Source organism: Musa acuminata, chromosome BXJ1-8 (assembly GCF_036884655.1).
Source record: "Musa acuminata AAA Group cultivar baxijiao chromosome BXJ1-8, Cavendish_Baxijiao_AAA, whole genome shotgun sequence".
In the NCBI taxonomy this organism is placed as follows: domain Eukaryota; kingdom Viridiplantae; phylum Streptophyta; class Magnoliopsida; order Zingiberales; family Musaceae; genus Musa; species Musa acuminata.
Genome location: NC_088334.1, coordinates 12,912,249 through 12,934,907, shown reverse-complemented (window position 1 = coordinate 12,934,907; position 22,659 = coordinate 12,912,249). Strand labels below are relative to the sequence as shown.

Here is a 22,659-nt window from a genome sequence, read left to right as displayed (position 1 = left end):
AGATTACTAGTGTCCTAAATGCCTTGAATCAAACGTGATTCCAAATTTGCAGTGCAGCAAAGCTTGGATCAAACGTGATATATATACTTCAGCCTATACCCACTGAGAACTAAGTGCTCCCCCCAACTCCCCCACCAACAAAAACAAGGTCTGGCTTCAAAACGGACTGCTGCTGCAGTGGAAATCCCACCCCACAACTATTATAGGCAATCAATCAAGAAGGGATTGGATGAAAGTTCATCTTCGGCACCACGACAAGAGTATACACAACATACCCATTGACTGCGACGGATAATGAGGTATTCCAAACCCTAAAGCTTGACAAAATGATGGAGATACTTGGCTCGAGAAAGAGAAAGAAACAAAATGTGCATGGATGCTCTCGGGATTCACGGGAGATATTTATTGTTACAAGAACATCCAAGCTCTGAAGCAGGCTTTCTTTTTTAGCTAAAAAAGAAGAAGACTCGTTGTCATAATAATATTGCAACTCGAACAAGGAGTAGATGTAATAAATGTCAACCGGAAGCAAAATGCCCAGCATGAAGGATTAGAACTCAAGTTGATAACGACATCTTTATGAGAATCAAGAAGCCTCAGCATACAGATCACAAGCATGGAAACTAAACGATAATGTGCGGCACACTGGTCTGTTAGGTCTGAATGAAATTTCGATGCAGCCTCAGCAAAAATAATTGAACGAAGCAAAGTTAGGGCACAGATCAAATTTGTACCTTCCATGTGTTTATGTAAAATCTTGTTCTGATAGTATGACTGAGAATATGCTATTCTCCCCAACTTCATACAAAAAAAGGCTTCGGTCTTGTCTACGGCATGCCAGAATTTCCGTCCATCAGAATTTTCCCTGCATAAAAACTCTCCAAGAATAATGATGTGCATGCGGACTTCAAATCACTCCATAGTCTAAATGCTCATCCTCAACAGATGTTAGCAAAGCATCATCTAACCATAAGCTATGCAACTTTGTCCGCTACTATATGCAGAACAGAAAAAAAAAAATCACCAATAGAGCAGATTGAAATTTTAGGAAATTGTAGTTCATTGCTTCAGATGCAATTTAGTTTCCACGACAAAGAGTATTGTATCTATTAATCAGCTATGTTGCAAGAGCTATGCATTGGCCATAGCCATCCTTACCAAAATAAACACATCACACAGACTGATGCATGTTTGACTCGAGTCCTCCATGTTAGGAGTGGTGAGATCCTACTACTACTGGACCCACAGGGTTAGCCAATCAAACACGATCTTATCAGCCGGAACTACATAAATCTTTCAGCCAACATGTTCATCCACAAATATGTAAAGAGAGAATAAATCAATATGTTTGGTCTTTTCATGATTATAAATAGAAAGTCAAATGAACATGTTACATGAATTATACCGAATAAGACATACCATCAGTGGGACAAAAAAAACACATGCAAGGAGACAACTAAAAATATAATTGCTTCTGTAGTCCAAAAGACTGTTGGAATAGAAGAAATTGGAGGAAGGACACAGATAAAGGAAATCAACTATAAGTTGGTTCCATCTACGATGATGTGATCAACAATTCGGTTAGTTCCGGGCCAGGAAAATTGGATTTTTTATCTTAAAGACAAACAAAAGTATTGCCTTCTAGGCAGTACTGGATTGACAACGCACTGCAGAATGCCACCTAGCTTTCACTTGCCTTTCAAGCAAAACTTTCAATATCATGAAAACATACATTTGGAGATAAATCTTTCTGATGAAATTGTAGAAGCATCCACTAGGGCACACACTCCTGCCAATTTTCACCAGAAGAGTGTCTGATGCAAGCTATACGGCTGCTCCTATGACATCTTATGGGAAGCATCGAGAATATTAGATCCTTAACAGGCACCTAAGTAAAAAAAAGGACCAGCTCAAACCAAAGATGCAATGATATTAAGAAAAAATGGCTGAATTTATACTGAAGAAAATTAAATGCCAACATGCATTATATGAAAGAACAACATTAGTTGATGATACATATATTTATATAAATTAGATTTTGACAAAATAACTAGTTACCTAAGCATTTACTGAAGGGGTCTGTAACATTCTTTTGTGGACATTGTTTTATGTACAATCACATATGCTTAAGCATTTATAACTTCTGTATCAGCATGTTCTTCCGAGCCAAACAAAATCCAAAACAATGTCAATGTATATAAAAAAAATCTTTCACTTTAAAAGATTAAGATGTGAAACTATACATAAAAATTTTTACTGCATTTATTGTAGATGACCGGAGATATCATCTACTTTAAAAGTATTTCTCAAACACATAAAAGTATTAATTATACATAGATAAATCATATGGTATATTAATAATACATATATTAGTGTTGGGCACTTAGCTCATTAGTTCAGCCCATAGTGAGTTTTAATAATCCATAGCCCATAGCTATTAAAACCAAGGCATGTAATACTGTACCGTACCGGCGTTTCGAGGTTGGCTCGGTACGGTACGGTACCAACGTATCGAGTGGTACACCAGGACGTACCGAACGGTACACTAGGGTTTATCGAGCGATTTCCTCTTATTGTAGCACTGTAGCACGGTCTGTCCGGTAGCGGGCGGTTCGCGTACCGATATGCCGTCGGACTGGTATATATCGCCCGTACCGGGTGGTACCATTCGAAATTGCATACCATGATTAAAACCGTTTCTCTTTTGACCTAAACCCTAACTCTTTTAACCAAGAGGTGTGGCGGCTAGGGTAAACAAAGATAATGGAGAGGCTATTCTCAATCATTTAGGCAATATTCCCATCTCAGGTTAGATCAGATTTATAGTGGATTTTTGCTGTGATCATTTGGGGAGATTTTAGATATTGTGCATAGTGACATAATCCTTGTATCCCAATTATTCTCTTGTGATTGTTGCTTAGGTTTTGGGCAAGAGACTCTAAGATTTGTATATTCATTATTCTTATAGTGGATTTTCTCTGGCTTGCCCCGTGGTTTGTACTTTTCATGTTGGAGGGGTTTTCTACGTAAATCTTGGTGTCCTATTTGATTGTGATTTTCATTTAATTCCGCTATGTGTTACGACCTACTTGTATTTGTTCGTATACAAAATTCTCTTTTTATCCTATCAACTGGTATCAGAGCAAGGTTTTGGTGGCATTTAATTTTGTATTCGAACATGGAGACGGGTAGTGTTTCTCGCATGATTAGCTTAATCGGAAACAATTGGATGATATGAAAACCAAGAATGTAAGATCTCTTGCATTGCAAAGATTTATATGGACCTTTGCAAGAGGATAATGCAAAGGCCACAACTATGACAAATGATGAGTGGAAGAGGTTAGACCGAAAAACAGTTGGGTTTATTCGTGGCTCAATAACAATGTATTTCATCATGTTTCTCCTGAAAGTTTTATATACTCTATTTGAAAAAAGTTGAAAGGTCTCTATTAACGAAAAACGATTGACAACAGAATTTTCTTGATCAGAAAACTTGTGAACCTAAAATATAAAGATGGCGCTTCTATTGCTGAATATTTAAATGAAATGCAAAGTATCACTAACCAGTTATCATCTCTATGAAAATATCTCTTGATGATGAGTTACAGGTATTGTTACTTCTCAGTTCATTGCCAAAAAGTTAGGAGACACTAGCGGTTTCCCTTAGTAATTCTACACCTGATGGTGTTGTCACTATGAGCCAAGTAACAAATAGTTTGTTGAATGAGGAGTTGAGAAGAAAGAATTCAGCAACACCTCAGATTGATTCACAAGCACTTATCTCAGATAATAGAGGAATGTCAAAATCTAAGGATAGAAGCGAATCACGCATGGGTAAAAGCAAGTCAAGAACAAGAAATTGTTTGTTACAATTGTGGTGAGAAAAGACATTACAAGAATCAATACAAACAACCTAAGAAGAGTAAGAAAAAAGAAAAAGAAGTGGAGCCTACAGAGTTAAAAAATAATACCACAGCTACAGTGTAAGGTGGTAATTATTTGATTTTGTTTACTTCTAATGATATTTTTTCTTGTGTGTCAGGATCTCGAATGGGTGATTGATACAGGTGCTTCTTATCATGCTACTCTTTGCTACCTACAAGTCTGAAAATTTTGGTGTTATAAATATGAGTAACTATGGTATGACAAACATTATCGGGATGAGTGATATCTACATAAAGACCAACCTTGGTTGCAAGTTAGTGCTTAAGGATGTGAGGCATGTGGTTGGCTTGAAGTTGAATTTAATTTCAGTTGAAAGGCTAGATGATGAAAACTTGGATAACAAATTTTACAGAGCGCAATGGAAGCTCAGTAAGGGCTCTCTTATTATGGCTAGTGGGAAGAAATGTCATACTTTGTACAGATTGCAAGTCAAAGCTTGTGGTGAGCAACTAAATGCCACAGAAAAAGACTTCAGCATGGAGTTATGACATTGGCGCCTGGGACACATGAGCGAGAAGAGACTGAAAGTTCTTTCCAAGAGAGAGGTATTGCTAGACTTCAGAGGTACACGTCTAAACCCTTGTATTGATTGTTTGGCTGGTAAACAACACAGAGTTTCATTTGCTGGTCTTTCTTTGTCTAGAAAAATGCATGCCTTAGACCGTGTTTATACATATATATATTGGTCATTTAAGGATAAAAACTCCTAGTGGATCTGTTAATGTTCCTAGTATCAGTGGTGCACTTTATTTTATCACTTTTATAAATGATTTTTCAATGAAAGTTTGGACCTATGCTATGAAAACCAAAGATCAAGTTATTAATATTTTCAAAGAGTTTCATGCTAGAGTTTAAAAGGGAGACAGAAAAACAATTGAAATGCATAAGATCAAATAATGGTGGTGAGTACATAAGATTGTTTGATGATTATTGTATATCACATGACATCCAATATGAGATGATAGTCCTTGGTACACCTCAGCATAATGCAATTGCAGAAAGGATGAACCACACCATCATGAAAAAGATCAGATGTATGCTTTTACAGGCCAAGCTACCCAAAAAGTTTTGTGATGAGGCTTTGAGAATTGCAGTTGACGTGATCAACTTATCACCCTATATAACCTTAGATGGTGATGTTGCAGAGCATTATGGTCAGGGAAAGATGTTTCCTGTAGGCATTTGAGAGTGTTTGGCTGTCGTGCATTTGCACACGTTCGAGACATTAAGAGGCCCAAGCTAGATGGTAAGACAAAAAGAATATATTTTTCTTGGCTACTCATATGATCAATTTGGTTATAGACTTTGGGATACAGAAAAACAAAAGGTGTTTAGAAGAAGAGACATGATCTTCTTTAAGGATCAAACCTTGGAGGATTTGAAGGAGACACCAGCCAAGACTTTGAAGGATTAATAGATTGTGACCCAATTACTCCTCTAATATATCAAGGTGATGAGGGAGATGTGCAAGAAGATGGTGGAGTCCGATGTTGATCTACCTGTAGGACAAGTTGAGCAAGAAGAAGTTGGGGAGCAACTTCCCATAGAACCTCAATTGAGAAGATCTTATGTGATGCTTACTGATGCAAATGAACCAGAGAGTTACCACGAGGCAGTTGAAAGTAAACAGAAAAAAAAGTGATTAGTTGCTATGCGGGAAGAGATGGATGCTCTACAAAAGAACCACATATAATTTGATGCAATTACCAAAGGAAATGAAGGCCATGAAGAACAAGTGAGTTTTCAAGTTGAAGACTCGAGAACATTGTTCTCAACCAAAGTACAAAGCTAGATTGGTTGTGAAAAACTTTGAGTCAAAAGAAAGGTATTGACTTTGAAGAGATTTTTTCTCCTATTGTTAAAATATCTTCTATTCGTGTTACTCTTAGTATCGCTGCTCTTGAACTTGGAAGTTGAGCGGTTAGATGTGAAGACAGCTTTCCTTCATGGTGATTTGGAGGAGGAAATTTATATGGAGCAGCCAGAATGCTTCAAAGTTAAAGGTAAAGAAAATTTTGTTTGCAAGTTGAGGAAGAGCTTGTATGGGTTGAAGCACGCTCCAAGACAGTGGTACAGAAAGTTTGAATTATTTATGACTGAAAATGGATACAAAAGAACAACCTTAGATCATTGTCTATACATCAAATTGTTTGGTGAGGATTTTATTATTCTCTTACTTTATGTTGATAATATGCTTATCCTTGGGAAAGATATGTCTAAAATTGACAAGTTGAAAAAGGAACTGAGTGAGTACTTTGCAATGAAGGACATGAGGCTAGCAAAGCAAATATTAGGTATGTAGATTTCCCGTGATAGAAAAAGCAAGAAGATTTGGCTGTCACAAGAGAAATGCATCGAAAAGGTATTGGAAAGGCTTAGTATGAGCAATGCAAAGCCAGTTGGTTCTCCCCTTTCAAGTCACTTCAAGTTGTGTTTAAAGCAGAGTCCGTCAAGTGATGAGGAGAAAATGCAAAATATTCCTTATGCTTCAGCAATTGGAAGTTTAATGTACGCGATGGTATGTACGAGGTCGGACATCACATATGCTGTGGGTGTTGCTAGCAGATTTTTTGCAAATCCAGGCAAAGAGCATTAGGCAGCAGCGAAATGGATCTTTAGATATCTCAGAGGGAGCTCTAAAGTTTGTTTAAGCTTTGGAGGTGAACCACTCGTGTTAACAGGTTACACAAATGTAGATATGGCAAGAGATATTAATATAAGGAAGTCCATATCAAGTTTTGTACTTACTTTTGCAGGGGGAGCTATGTCATGACAATCCAGATTGCAAAGATGCATTGCTCTCTCCACCACAGAGGCAAAATATATCGCTGCTACAGAGGTTTACAAATAAATGTTGTAGATGAAAGAATTCTTACAAGAATTGAGGCTGAAACAAGAAAATCATGTGGTGTATTGTGATATAGCTATAGCGCCATCCATTTGTGTAAGAACCCAATTTTTTATTCCAAGTCAAAGGCAGTGATTTAAAAAGCGCTAGGTGCCAAGGTCCAAAAACGCTCGAGACGCTAGGCGCTCGCCCGAGCGAAGCGAGGCACTAAAATATAAAAATATATAATATAATTAATAAATATAATTATTTAAAATTTTAAATAAAAATATACTATTAAATTTAAAAAAATTTAAGATACAAAATCACAATATCACATTAATAAAAAGTTTCAAATAAATAAAAATTAACAGTATTAAAATCAAAATAATATATTATTAATCTATTAACAGTATTGAAAATTAATCATTTCAAATAAACTTAATAATATTAACAGTATACAGTATACGTATACCGTAAAAAGGAAGTGTAAAGGGGTGATAAGCCTGCTGACTGAGAAAAGAGGAAGCGGCAGCGGCGAGCGGCGACAGCGGGAGCAACGAGCGGCGACAGCGGCAACGTTTGCGAGTAGCGACAACGGTGAGCAGGAGCGGGAGCGGCAACAGCGGCAGCGTTTGCGAGCAGCGACAACGGCGAGCAACGGCAGCGGGAGCATGAGTGGGAGCGGAAGCAGGAGGAGTAGGAGCGGCGAGCAGCGGGAGGCGCAAGCGGCGACAGCGGTAGCGTTTGCGAGCAGCGACAGTGGCGAACAGCGAGATCGGGATCGGCAGCGACGAGGGTTAGGGTTTGGTTGTCACTTATATCAGTTTTAGTTGGTTCGATTGAACCAACTAACCATCATAGACCGAACCAAGACCGAACCATACCTAAAATCCTGGTTCGGTCGCCTTAGTTAACCCAGGCGCTCGCCCGAAGCGCCCAGCGCCTGGGCTCGGGCGAGCGCCCAGGCGGCGCCTGTTTGAAGCGCACCGCCTGGGAGATTAGCAAGGCGCTCGGGCCTCGCCTCGCCTCGCCCGAGCGCCTAGGCGAGTGCCCGAGCACCTTTTTAAATCATTGGTCAAAGGTACCACTGGATTTAAAATATACTTGAAGAGAACCAGTTACAACTTCAGAAAATTCACACAAATGATAACGAAACAGATATATTGACAGAGACCTTATCGAAAGAAAGGCAAGATATATGCCGACAGCTGGTCGACATGGCTTCATATTGAGGAGTTATGGGACAACCTCCCTTATGGGCTGAAGGGGGAGGTTGTTGGGCTCATGACCCATTAGTTCAGCCCATAGTGAGCTTTAATAACCCATATCCCATAGCCCATAGCTATTAAAACCCTTTCTCTTTTAACCTAAACTCTAACTCTTTTAACCAAGAGGTGTGGCGGCTAGAGAAGAAAAAAGGGGCAGCAATGACTGTGAAAAAGGGAGAAGCAACAAGAGCAGTTGAGGGTAGAAAAACAAGAGAAGAAAAAAAAGGAAAAAAGACAAGGACAATGTAGAAACTGTTTTCAATCATCCAGGTAGCATTCTCATCTCAGGTTAGATCATATTTATAATGGATTCTTACTATGATCACTTGGGGAGATTTTGGATATTGTGCACAGTGAAGTAATCCCTGTATCTCAGTTATTCTCTTGTGATTGTCATTTGGATTTTGGACAAGAAACTCTAAGATTTGTATATTCATTATTCTTATAATTGATTTTCTCTGGCTTGTCCCATGATTTTTACCCTTCATGTTGAAGGGGTTTTCAACGTAAATCTTAATATCATATTTGATTGTGATTTCTGTTTAATTTCACTACGTGTTACAACCTGCTTGTATTTGTTTGTATACAAAGTTCTCTTTTTATCCCATCAATTAGATGATAGCTTAAGTCATCTAATCTAATAAAATCTAACATAGATTTATTTTGCATCTCTAACCTTTTGAAGTGATGCAAAGCCTTAACTATGCAACAATATGTTATACAAGTAGGTATATGAACAATTCCAAGTTCATAATCAGTTTTACATACTGCATCAAGTGCTATCTTAGTAATAAAATGGCTATTATAGTTGACTTCATGCAAAGAAGAATTAATAGTATTTGTTTCTTTCTGCAAGAAACTAGAAATGGGGAAACCAATGCATTTTTAGAATGAGAGATGAATCACGCAAAATAAAAACAGCTAAGAAAAGAATATCATTGCAACCAAAAAAGTGAAAGATTGAGATATGAGAGAGCTGCTGACCTAGATTAATTTTTTTGTTTTTTTTAATAGTGACCCTGGATTATCTTTAAAAGGGAGCCTCAAGTGATTCATCCCAGATGTCTCCGCTTCCATTGGAAGCATCTTCACCATCTTCCTCCATAGACAGCCTAATATACTCTCTATGTGCAAAACGATCCCACTCTGTCAAAGTTGGATTTTCCCGTTCCTGAATAACCAATTACAGGCACAGGTTACCGTTTGGCTATGAAGTTCATAGTCCATGACTAAATACAGAGTGATCCACTTACCTGCCGAATTAGAAAAGGATCACGAGTTTCAAATGCCATGAATTTGTTGAGGTTGAAAAGGATATTAAAAATATTTCCTGAAAGCTTGCCACCTTTCAGGTCACGCAGTGTAAAGTAGCTCTCATTCTGTAAGGAAGAAATTGTCAATTTTCAGTTCTCAATCTTATGCTAGCCTAAATATCAGGAAACTAGGTCACCTCTGGTCCAATCATATCAATCATCTGGCACAAAATGTCCTCAAAGAGTACAGGCTCCTGCGCCATACATTCCATTCGATGCAACTGCTCCTCATAGAAAAACTGCATTTCGTTGGCGGTTATAATTCCATTACCATCCAAATCTATACACTTGAACCTGGAAAATCAGTTAATGATGAATATTAATTAAAACTGGAAAATAAAATAAAATGAAGGATCAAAACAATAAAATCATTTTAAATTAAAAATTTTCTATTTCATCATTTGCATGGAGCAACAATAGAGGTGGAGTAATGCAAGTTACTGTTTGGAACCAAACCACCATGAATTGTATAGGAGAGAGAGCAGAAAGAGAATAGAATCATCCAAAAACATGTAGAGAACTCAACTAAGAATGCAACATTCAATGGTTGGCAGGTACCACATAAACACACCTAAGACTGCATGCAGTCAGATGCATATGCAAGAATTTGCTTGGGCAAAATTTTAATAACAGGACTATTGTGTTGGTATATAACTAAAATCAAGCAAAAACACCATACAAAAATAGTACAAGTCAAGAAATATAAATGTGCAGAAGTGCCGATACAAAGTATGCAGACTGAATGAATGTCCACAGCTAAGTACTAAATTAGGTGACATTAACATAATGAGGACAAATGGGATCATATAATATTATCTAATAAATGGACAGATATTTGCACGAATTTTGGATATCATGAATAAGTATGCAGTAACTCTTCCTTTGAATATAGATAACTGTCATTTTGGAATAAAACAAAACAAAAAAAAAATGATATTCAGAAATGAAGAGAAAACATATTTGTTTTGGTCGGCTATTTTATTGTGGGATGTTTCTTGCTGCCAGAATAAAAATAATACTTCAAAAAGGATGTTTAAATGAAACAGCTATCAGTAATCATCTCCTAACCAGGGAATGATTTCTTCAAGGAGAAATCAGATAGCCAAAGTGGCAGCTTACAAATGTAAGACATAAAAAGAGAAGTAGATTTCCCATTTAGTATATGTTATATCAAAATCATGTATATTAAAGAAGCTCATTAGGCAAATATCACTAGAAGGTTAGAAAATTTTACCAACTATCACAATATAAACGATTGATATGTGCATAGAAGTTCTATCTTATGACTTATGGTGCTTTATAATCCATAGCATTTTTTTATTTTGTAATCCTATATGATCCCACCAAGGATGGGATTGGAATGGTGAACAATCAGTAGTATCTATACTGTTAAATTGTTAGAACATGATATCAACAATCATGATGATGAAAAGACCTACAAATATTACCTAAATCCAATGTCATGCAAAAGATCTTCAAATAAAAGAAAATCAAAAGAGAAAAATTACGTCCAATCAATTGACATCTTCATAAAGATCATGTATTTAGAGGATTCAGCTATTACCAATACTCCAGGCTAGGCTCAGCTGACTTATCCTCCTCTGATAGTATAAAATACACAAAATCTTCATAGCCCATTTTACCATCAGCCTTGCTCTTAAATTTCCTGGGTACCTAGATGACAATTAGGACACCCTAAGCAACATGAACGAAATCTAACAATACAATGATCACATATACAACTCTTGATTATTGCATACTATCTTAGTATTCCAAAACCCCAAAAAGGAAAAGCAAACCTGTGAAAAGATCCTCTCAACAATCCTGTAGGTCAATGAATGATTTCCATATCTGATAAGGTTCTCTTTATCGATTAAGAAATCATGATCTGTATCGAGCTCCCAAAACTTGCAGTATATCACATAGAAGTGCTCGTATGAGAAGTACCTGCAGGAACAAGCAACATTCGGACCATGCTTTTCTCCACTGTGAAAATCGTAATTACTAACACAAAGTAGGAATCTGTAAAACAACTGTTATTACTAAATATAAATGATTCACAATTGGCACCACTATTTACCAAGATAAGCAATAAAACAATCAGATTGGTGTATGGTATCCAAAATCATATCAACCATAATAGTCCTCATGAGCTAAAACTCAACTGAATGCATGAGAAAAATCATAGTCAACTAGCAATTATCATCAAATGCAGATATGTGAAACATAAGTCAGAAAAATAAATTAAAAGAGTGATTTGGGCTTAAGTTGACCTACACCAAAGCCTCCGGTTCAACAGAAACCTATAAGGCTTTTAGCATTCAGTTCATCAGTTGTAACCACAGCAATGACCTCTCTCGTGAATTGTCTATTCTTGTCAAAAATGCTGAAACTAATGAAATTCCTGATCACCAAATCCAGCAGTATTCATATCTGTAAAGGTTGAAAACTGATCTTTCTCTAAAAGAATGATTGTTTCAGCTGAAAGTTTTAAGAAATTTTTAAGCCTTGGTATGCACCAATAGGGCAAGGAGGTTCTCCATAAGCACCACTATATTGGACAAACCCTAGTCAATGAGAGTAGTCTTTATACAGATGGTAGGCCACCAGATTCCATTAACGTCACATTTTTCATTTGGAGAGACACTTATAAAAACAAAGGAAGAACAGACATAGTCACTTGCAACAGACAACATAACATACTATGCCCATATAGAAATTGAAACAGTAAATATAGTTCAAGGCTTCAAGCATATCTGACACAAACTTCCACAAATCATATCAATAAACCTATAAGACATATAAAAAGCACATCAACATTATGTCACCTCAAAACTTTATTGATGTCTTCCTCTTCGTCTGCATGCTGCATTGCAGCAATCAAATCTCCACGTTTCAGCTCTCTGAGGGTAATTTGACCATTTCCAGATCTATTCATGTAGTAGAAAATTCTGTATATGACAGTTTCAGCTGGGAAGAAAGTTCGAGATCAAATGTATTAGAGAGACAAAAATGCTAAAATGACATTCAGAAATCTTGAAAGTCGAGATATGATGTCCTTTTCTAATATGTCTTGGAACATTTAGCATTAGATGAAAACAACTGTTTGTAAATTAACCTTGAAGATGCATCACAAATCACAAGGAATCATCAACAAAATTATATAAGAGTGTAAAATAATTGAACCATGATATGAAAGAATGTGTGCTTGACAAACATGATAATTACAAGATGTAATGAGAATTATAAAGCAGAATGCGCCACCAAAGGTGGTGTAGAGAAAGTAGAATGAGTCACCATCTCCCTTCCTAACACCTCTCTCTTTTTCACTCACTTTTCATGTCTTGAAGTTTCAGAAACCTGACAACAGGGAATAATCAAGAATTCCATGTGACTAGAACAAGCTAGTCATTTTTCTTGCTAGTGTCAACTATAGGGTACATAAAGAATATAAGAAAAAGCTACTGAATACTCTAGGAACAAGTGAAGCACCGAACGCCAAAGTCTTCTGAAGCCCAAGTGTAAGGCTTAGGTGCCTACCTTAATGAAGTAGTTTAGTGGAAGAACAAGTTGATTACTTATAAAAGATAATTTTAGTGAGGAGATAAATCTACAATCGAGATATATATTTTTATTCATTGACATCTAAATAATCAAGAAACCACAGTTTGATTCATAAACTAAAGCATCATGCCAATTGTTAAATGCAACAAATACAGGTGATTAAATGGAAAGGAAGCAGCAAAGAAAGAAGATAGCAGTAACAATTGGTGAGAGAAAAATAAAGAAAAAAATGACAACAACAAACTAGTTTATCAAAATCCAAATGCTTGAGTTCTTCTGTAGTTCTTCTTCTGTTTCAATTAAGAAAAATTTCACCAATGGTTGGCTTTTGTCCTTTCCGCAAAGAACAGAACATTTACCCTTTTATAAATTAGTCGTTTTTGTTTTCTTGCATCACATGGATTTCGCAAATGGCAATGAAAACAAACATAATAAAAGATACATATGATTCTTGAGGTCAACTCTTAGGTGATGGACCTTCTATGAAACACTCAGGTGATGCAGGATAATCTTAATTACTTCCTATTTGAATACTTTTTTTATTAGTTTTAAGGTATCTTTTGCAACTTTCATAAGTTACCACATAGCATCTGCTAGAATCCTATACCTGTTACCATGATTATCCAAGATGAAGAAAAAGAGAAAGTAAAACAAAAGCAAGGGAAACAATCATAAGTTTGATTGAAGATCTTAAAGAAGAAAAAAGAGAGGAAGGTACATTTCATCTGCAAAAGGAAGTTTCTTATTGATTTAAGTTTACAGAAAGATGGAAATATATCAAAGAGATATACTATCAAAAGGAAAACTATTCTCTAAATTAAATCTGAAATTTTATCTTCTTCGCAGAAGGAAAGTTATAGTGAATGATATGCTTTATTTTATGAGATGTTATTATATTCTTCCTCATTTTATGAATTTTTAATTTTATTCTCATACTTAAGGTCTATAAAACGGGCCAAAAAGATTGTAATAGATGATGAAAGTTTTATTCTTTTCACATTATGTGAGGCCACATATCTTTTTCCAATGGAATGATTCCATCGTCCATGTGCAAGACATGAGACCCTTATTCTAAAAGTTCTCTCCTTGAAAATAGTTCTCTCTTTCTTTTCATAATATTATTTTCAATTCCTTCCTCACTTGTTCCCTTCCTTTATTTCCAATAAAAAGGTCAGAGCTCATCCTACATTATCAAGAGACAAGCAGTTAAGGCATGCATCGGTGAACGATACAAGCATTATTTATAGGAAGGGCCTTTTGATGATTGGAAGATAGTCCAATCATGCTAGATAGTCCTTAGATGATTGGAACATGTAGGAAGTATTACATAAATTTATGTACACAATTTAAACATCATAGAGCAGGCATATTTAAGCAGAAAGAAATATGGGCAGATGAATGATATTATTCTATTACAATTGACAAGAACATGTACTTTCGAAGTATGAATTGAGAGAAGATCTGTCATTATAAATGGTACTCACAAAGTCTTTTAAATTTCTTTATTTACAAAGTAAATGATATCAGATAACTACACAACAATGCAAATAATAATAAACAAGTCCACTTTTAGATCAGCTGTTCCAACTTCCATAGTAACATCATTCACAAGTAAAAACCCACCATATCTTTCCTGAAACTCAGGAGTCCCCTGTAGGAACTCCAAACCTGGATGGGTTGCCAGGAGTTCTCGCAGGACAGGTTTGAAGTCCTCCTACAGAAATCCAGAATGAATACAAGAACATTAATACAAAATTCAGGAAGAATGAAGTATAAACATCAGTACTTGCAAAAACAACACACTTCCATAATTATTATACCATTGAACTTATGCTTATGTCATTATAATAACTGTATGAACAACTGCGTTTTTAAGTGCTGCAAGAAAACAAAGGAAGCAAACCTGAGTAAGGTACTTGCGATCTGCTTGCTTCAAAATTGTAAATATCTGCGTAGCTATATCCTTTGTCATCATGTTGCTATTGATCCAATATTCAACAAATGCATCCCTAACATAGTATCCAACATGACCAGTCAATCAAAGTTGAGTGTGAAGAATGCCTCCAATAAGATAATAAAAAAGCAAATAACTTAATTTTTCATAAATCTCCTGAAACTGAGATAATGTACATGAGTGAGAACAAAATTAAAAAACTACAATTAAAAAGGGTAGTTGGGCCCAGTCATATAAACTAATTTACATAAGTGATGACTGCATCATTGACTGTGTCCTCGGTATGCATTATACTAATTGACTTAAACACTGACTAGCCCCAAAACAGAAAAAAAAAAAAAAAAAAAAAAAAAAAACATATATTGCATAATGTCATAAACAGCATTAAGCAACTTTAGTACAAGCTTCAAAGGGCAACTTGATCTGAAACCAAGAACCAACAAAGTCCCATATCCCACATATCACACACTAAGTTAACTGGTGTATGTACCTATAACCACACATGCATACATACCATGTCAATGACAATTGCTGTCCCTTGCTCCCAAAATAATCACCGAAAACCTATAACAACCAAGAAATCTGCCTAGTGCCTGAGACTCATAAGGTCTCAAAAGGTCCGAGATAGTTGTCTCATCCTTGCAAGTGAAGGAACTATATCTACGCGTTGTCACGGCCTTAGCTGGAATTGCTTAAGGCGTGAGACACCCTTGTGGCCAAGACGCGAACTTAGCTTGCGTTGCCTAAGTCGCGAGGCACCCTTGCGGCAAAGATGCGAACTTAACTTGCGTTGCCTAAGTCGCGCTTCGCCCTTGCGACATTGCTCCACAAAGATCAGCCCACTTGCAACCTCTCGTAAGTCCCGAAAGACCTGTAAAAGAGAAAGTTGATTAGTTCGAACGAACGAGCGACGGACAAGTCCCGACATCTCGCGAAAAGAGGGGAAGCTTTACAAGCAATTCAGCGAGCACCTTGCGTGCACAAGAGAAAAGAGGGAGAGGGGGAAAACAAGGACTTTAGAGGGTTGAACGAACGGCTGCAAGTCCACAAACAGCCGCTCACCGGGTGCCGGGCACGACAACAAGTTCCCGTCAAGGTAACGTGCGAACTTGCGAAAGGTTGTTCAACGCCCGACACTATACCGAAGCCCCATCGAGCCCTGTGCCACCCGGGGGGTTCAAAGGGGTTGAGATGGCTGACATTTTGGTGAGCGGAGGCGGGCTGCAGAAAACAGCCCGCGGCACACGAAAACGGAGTTGTTTTGGGCTGTTTTGCTCGGTTCGGTGAGCGATCGCTTTGTAGCGCTGCAACTTGTTCAAACTTGCAATTTTACAAGCAAAATGACTCAAAACCAAGGCAAAACAGGCTGCCAAGTAGTTGTACATGTAGATGAGAGTAACGAACGGTTCGTTGAACGGAGTTGTTGCGGGTGCGCGACGACCGTTCGTGACAGAGTGGTGACAACATGTGTCAGATAGAATTCATGTCAAGCTGAGATGTGTATAATAAGATAAAACCCTCCAACCAGCGATTTCAACAGGTGCTCGGGCACTCACCTAGGCACTCGGGCGAGGCGAGGAGAGGCCCAAGCGCCTTGTTTCATGTCCAAGCACCTCGATTCAAAGAGGCGCCGCCTGGGCGCTTGCTCGAGCCTAGGAGTCGAGCGCTTCGGGCGAGCACCCGAGTTAAACCAAGCGACTGTATTAGTGTTTTACGTATGGTTCGGTCTTCGATGCTTTAGTTGGTTCAATCGAACCAACTAAAGCATCGATATCAACCTCCCAGCATCCCTCTCGCGACTTCCCCAACCCTAACCCTGCTCGCGATTCTGCGGCTGACATTTCCTCTCTGTTGTCGTTGCCTCTCTTCGCTGTCATTGCTCTCCGCTACCGCTACCATTGTCGCTACTTGCCATTGCTATCACTGCTCGTCGTCGCTGTTGCCGCTGCCACTATCGCTGTTTGCCACTCCCGCTCCTATTGCCGCTACTCACTACTACCGCTACTGCTTCTCTCAGTCAGTAGCCTCAGTCTTACTCTTACACTGCGCCCCTACTACCGTTGCCACTACCACTGCTCGCCGCTGCTATCGCTACTCGTCACTATCGTCGCTCCCGCTACTACTGTCACTGCCGCTACTCATCGCTACTATTACTCTTACTCCCTCTTCTCACATCGACTCGATAGTATACTGTTAATAATATACTGGTAACTATATACTAGTAACAATATTTTTTTATTTATTAGATTAATAATATATTTTTTGATTTTAATACTGCTAATTTTTATTTATTTGAAATTATTGTTATTGTTTTGAATTTTGAGATATTTTTACTGTGATATTGTAATTCTGTAAGATTTTTTTAATTTAATATCATATTTTTATTTAAACAATTATATTTATTAATTATATTTTATATTTTTTATATTTTAACGCCTCGTTTCGCTCGGCGAGCCTCTAGCGCCTCGGTCGTTTTTGGACCTTGGCGTCTAGCACCTTTTAAACCACTGCCTCCAACTGAAAGAAACTTGTTTGATATCTGTACAAAAATCTTAGACCAAAACTAGACCCATATAACTCAAAAAAAAAAAAAAAGCATACAAGGTCAAGGATGACACACTATCCTACTTAGGTACAATCTGATCTATATACACAATTTTTTTTGAATCCGATCCCTTAAAAACAATCAACCTATTAATGACATCATTAAATTATTTTATATAGATTAACTAAAAAGACTATCAACATGGTAAAACCGAAAATGGCAGAGTTATACATTTAACCTGATTGCTAATGGTTCAATTCAGGTCACTCAGGTTAATATACTAGATAAAATAACCATATTAATTAGAACAATCATATAAATCCATTATATTCCAGACCCATAATGTCCAACGATCCTGCAAATTTTCAGGTCACATCATGTCAATTTTATGGATCAAATCAAGACTTGCAACCATACTGTCTATAGGAGCAGTGATTTACGCCCTTAACAACCAAGCCACAGAAAAAGCATTATATGGGGCCAAGCCTCATAGAAGAGTTCAATGATAGGTAGCAAATATAAATGTTCAAGAAAATGTCAAGATATATCATGGCTACAGAGATCTAAAATCTGTTTATCAGAAAGACGAAATCCACTTGTGCATAGGCCTAGATATCCCCTAATAACCCCACTTTATTTCTCTGTCTCTTATCGTCTTTTCTTTTCCTGTCTTCACTCAATTCTCTCTTCAACATATAAATGTTTCTATTCTGCTGCAGAGAAAGCAAAATCCATAAATCGCTATTTATTGTCATGCATGTGATGTTCCACTACTGCCAGATGTACAAACAAAATATTTGCAATCTGAAGATGGTTCATTAATCAAATAAATGGCCTAAAAGGGCGTATATACTGCAAATGTACAAGATGGCAAGTTATAGCTGACTCAAAAGTTTCAAGAACATGTGTTTACAAAATTACCTTAGTTCACCATCCAAACCATCCATTAATTAAGCTTATATGCAGCCTGAACAACTATCCATACTAGATGGCAATGTATCATCAATTCATTCAAATTTCTCACAAGAGAGGGCAAGTTCTAGCTGACTTAAAATTTCAAGAACACATGTTTACAAAATCACCTTTATTCAACGGCCGTGAATTAGCCTTGCATGCAGCCTGAACTACTATCCATACTAGACAGCAACTTATCATCAATTCATTCAAATTTTTCACAGGCTTGGGTACTAAAAATATTCAAATAACATATTTGTCGGCAATGGAGATAATGATCCCACAATAGCTCCACTTAACGAGGATATGTGATTAGTCACACTGAGATCAACAGTAGAGACCAAATATAATACTACTCTAATGGGTAATACTACTCTACTCATGCAACTTGTTGGTTGCTACAACTAATGTGCAACACCAAATATAATAAATCTTAGAGACAGTTGAGAAGAAAAAGGACAAGCCCAGGTTGCAAATCAATGGACCACTAGCAGTTTTATCTTGAATTTTAAAGAATAAAAAATTAAAATTATATAAATTACACAACTATATAAACAAAACATGTTTGAGCAATAAAATGGGAGAACTGAAGGAACACCTAACAGCAAAGCATAAAACAGCAATGGTTTGCAGCCTTCATTTTATGAGGTCTTACACACCTTGTCACTATTCCAGTACATTCAACATCGATCTTTCTGAAAAGGGAACTGGAAAGAAATGATGGCAGCTTGCAAATTTCTTTTGTAACGGTTTTGAATTCTGAGAAGGAAAGAGTAATGATCATTAAATGATCGAGACCAATTATGAGCATTAGCTAAGTTAAATGCATTGCCTTGGATTTGTACTCCGTCCATGTTGCCGAAGAAAAGATGATCAATTCTAGACAAGCACTGTTCCTTCAGTGCTTTTGGAGGTGGACGTCCATTTTGGAAGTAGAACTGTGATGGTACCAATCAGTTAAATAAGAAACTCCTTAGCCACCTAGAAAATATGTTTTAGCCTGCATATCACATAAATCTAGTCAGCAGTTAGATACCTGAGGTATAACTTCTTTGACAGGTTCACTGACTAATTTTAGTGGAGAACCAAAGGGTGAAGGCCCAGCTCCCGAACTACGTTTCATAAAGCGGGGAGATCCAGTAGTGCTTCTAGGTGAGAGAGGAGGTGCACTGCCAGCAGGAAACATGGAAGGCAATGAATTAGTAGCAGCAGCAGCACCCGAAGTACTAGAGCTGCCAACAGCATTCAATGGTGAACCAGATTTTGCATCTTCGATCAACGACTTAACCTGAAACCAAAAGCTAACAGATGAGACACTTATCTGGCACATTGGTAGGGGCCATAGGGCATCCCATAATTGAATAAACATAATTTAGGGCAATCTCTGAATTGTAAGGTTTTAAGGTAGGTTGTAATGCACAAATAACAAACTCTAGGTGCTAAAAAGAAAGACATTAATAAACAAAGTGAAAAATTTACATTGTTGTATATAAAAAGAAGAAAAATTGCTCTAGAGGCCCTTGGTGCATGTGAAGTATGCTAGAAGCAGCTCTTGTTTCCTTTTTCAAATATAAATGTATGATGCAAAATTATAAATGTGAAATTTACAATAAATCAAATGCTTATTTATTAAAAGTAAACCTTCTTGCCATGTTTAAAGTGAAGGAGTACCAATACATAATACAAAGTAAAACAACCAACAGAAAAGCCATTTTTACCACAAATTCGTACCAAAAGTAAAATGTCAAAAGAAAGGTTTTAAGAATCCTGAACAACATCTTGCCTCAAATGGCAGCCATCATGAAGAAAAAAACTAAAATATGATGGGTTTAATTATTAACTATTATTCAAATCTAAGTCTCTGGGGCAAACACAATACACCTAGCATGTCATGCACAAAAAAAGAAGGTATTTGGAAAAGCCTTCAGTTAACAAAAAAAAAAAGTGTACAGGATTGACCCCATCTAACTTGATGAGTAGAAAAGATTCTCCTTTTTTACAAAATATTTTTTCACTTCACTACAGAGATAGAAGGCAATGTTGTTAGGATATGCCAATCCATGATTGCGATCACACAATTTCGGCCAAAAATCAACATCTCTATCCAGGCCGTATGATTGGACAAATCTAAAACGAATGGACAAACCTTTGAATCATGTGACTCAAATCACACATCATCCTTTCCAAGGGTATCTTCAGATCCAAGATTTTTTCACAGACTAAGTTTTGGGACACCACAGATGAAGGAGAAGAGGGAGAGGAGTAAGAGGAGTAGAACACTGGTGTGTATTGCCCCTATCCCACTGCTCACTACTACTGCAGTCGCTAGTGCATGTCATTGCATATGTGCTCAGAAGCTCAAGAGCTGAGAGAGAGAGAGAGAGAGAGAGAGAGAGACGGAGGGCAGGAGTAAACTTCTGGATGCATATACCCACATGAAAACATGAAAAGAAAAGAGAAGAGAAAAAAGAACAGAGAAGAAAAAAGAAGATAAGAGAAAGATAGGAAAAAAAGAAAAAGAAGAGGAGAAATGTAAAGAATAAAAAAAAGGAAAAATTTCTAAAAAACAAAAATATAAGTTCATGGATCATATATATAAAATCCATGATTGGATCCTAAACATATTTATGATGACCAAGATACCAAATAGTATAAAAATATTTTAATTTGAGGACAGAAGGCAGCATAAGCAATGTCAACAGCCATCATGGAGGAGGGACTAACATGGAGAATTATGCTACATCCAAGGACTGATATGCACCGAAACCTCTACAATGACCGATTTGAAAGTTCAGTCATAGTGAGAGACCATCTGAGGCATTAACCCATTACAAGATTTTTTTCAAACAGTCAATTGGTCAAACTAAATCCACGCATTCAAGTCATTGTGTGTTTAAGTGAATTAAACTATCATAGTGCTATGAAAATCATATGCATTTCTCATCAAGAACTCTGGGTCGTTTTAGCAATTGAGCATCTACAGGAAGTTGCAGCTTAAAGATTCCTTCGAGAAATTTAACAAAGAATATACATTTATTCCAAAGGAAAATAATATATGTGTTCATTTCACACTGCAGAGAAAGAAAAGAATTATTTTCAAAATCATACTCCAAATCGTACATGACACCAATCATGAAACAAGGAGAAAATTCAATCCATGCTCAGTACTGACACATCCATCCTGAATAGATGGCTCATGATGGTTATAGCAAAGGTGTCATCTAGAACAACAACAGATATGATGCTACTCAACAATGCATGCTCCACCATTTCACTGACTGCCACAAAGCAGATAAATTAAGGAACACGTACCAATTTTCCCGTTTCTGGAAACGAAAGCCACTGGAAGTACAACTCTTCAGCTATTTTAGGTTTCGCCTTTAGAGCTAAATGAGACACCTCCGGAAGCTGCAGCAGCTCCGGGTCAAGCGACGCCATATCCCTCACCGTATCCGTACCCATTCCAACCAAACCCTCTCTCTTACATAAAACGAGGAGAACAACCGGCAAAAAGAACCCAAGAAACCTTAGATCTCCAAGTCCTTCTCACAAAAAGATTCCAAAACCAAATCTTTGAATTCAAGAATCAAGATGAACAAACCCTAGCACTACCAATCGATCCTCTCCCTCCCTTTGCTTCCCCATTCGAATCCAAGCATCCAAGCCTCGGAACCCCCCAACAAGCCCTCGAATCGATCCAACAAACCCAAGATTGGAAGCTGGAAAGCCCGGACAAGCCTCAGATCGACTCGGCCAAGCGGGATCCTCCTCTTACCCGGCTTCGGGGCATCATGAAGCGAGATCGGGCCCGCAATCGGTCGCTCGGGAGGATGTGGCTGATCCAAATCGGAGAAAAATACGAGGGTTTCTTTTTTATGGGTAACAAGGATCGGAGTGCTCGCCGCCCTCGATGACCTCGAAACGCTGAGAGAGAGAGAGAGAGAGAGAGTGGTGTGATGATCGCGTATTAAGCCATGATAATAATATGATAATACAGTTCGGTTGATTGATATTATTGATCTGAGCCGTTCGATTCATGTGGAATCTGATGGCAAGAAGAATCTTTCATGGGCTCGATGTACCAACTGATCCATGGCCCACGCCATGAGCCCGAGTGATGTGGTGGCTGACACGACGATTGTCGGGCTGAGCCGTCCGATTCAGTGACGACTGAATCACCCTGACCCATTCGCGGGTGATGTATTCGCTGACACGACACATGGTGTCCCATTTCCACATGCCACCCCGTCCTTCAAAGGTTTCAGGACCGGCTCAGCCCGACCGAC

At 37.6% G+C, this 22,659-nt stretch overlaps 1 protein-coding gene across 2 annotated transcripts; it reads right to left on the bottom strand.

The window, feature by feature from the left end:
- Positions 1–507: 507 nt before the first annotated feature.
- On the bottom strand, positions 508–22,324 carry LOC135587578 (serine/threonine protein phosphatase 2A regulatory subunit B''beta-like). Of its 2 annotated transcripts, none has more exons than XM_065079154.1 (13): positions 21,686–22,324; positions 19,410–19,661; positions 19,206–19,311; positions 19,033–19,132; positions 14,824–14,929; positions 14,544–14,634; positions 12,185–12,326; positions 11,156–11,303; positions 10,921–11,030; positions 9,494–9,650; positions 9,297–9,422; positions 9,028–9,214; positions 508–865 (listed from the first exon to the last, which is right to left on the bottom strand). In XM_065079154.1, the coding sequence occupies exons 1-12, from the start codon at positions 21,833–21,835 to the stop codon at positions 9,074–9,076; spliced, it is 1,629 nt and encodes a 542-aa protein (XP_064935226.1). In that variant the 5' UTR covers positions 21,836–22,324; the 3' UTR covers positions 508–865; positions 9,028–9,073. The 2 variants fall into 2 exon arrangements, with proteins under 2 accessions (XP_064935226.1, XP_064935225.1); XM_065079153.1 differs by lacking the exon at positions 508–865 and adding an exon at positions 1,336–1,888.
- Positions 22,325–22,659: the final 335 nt, after the last annotated feature.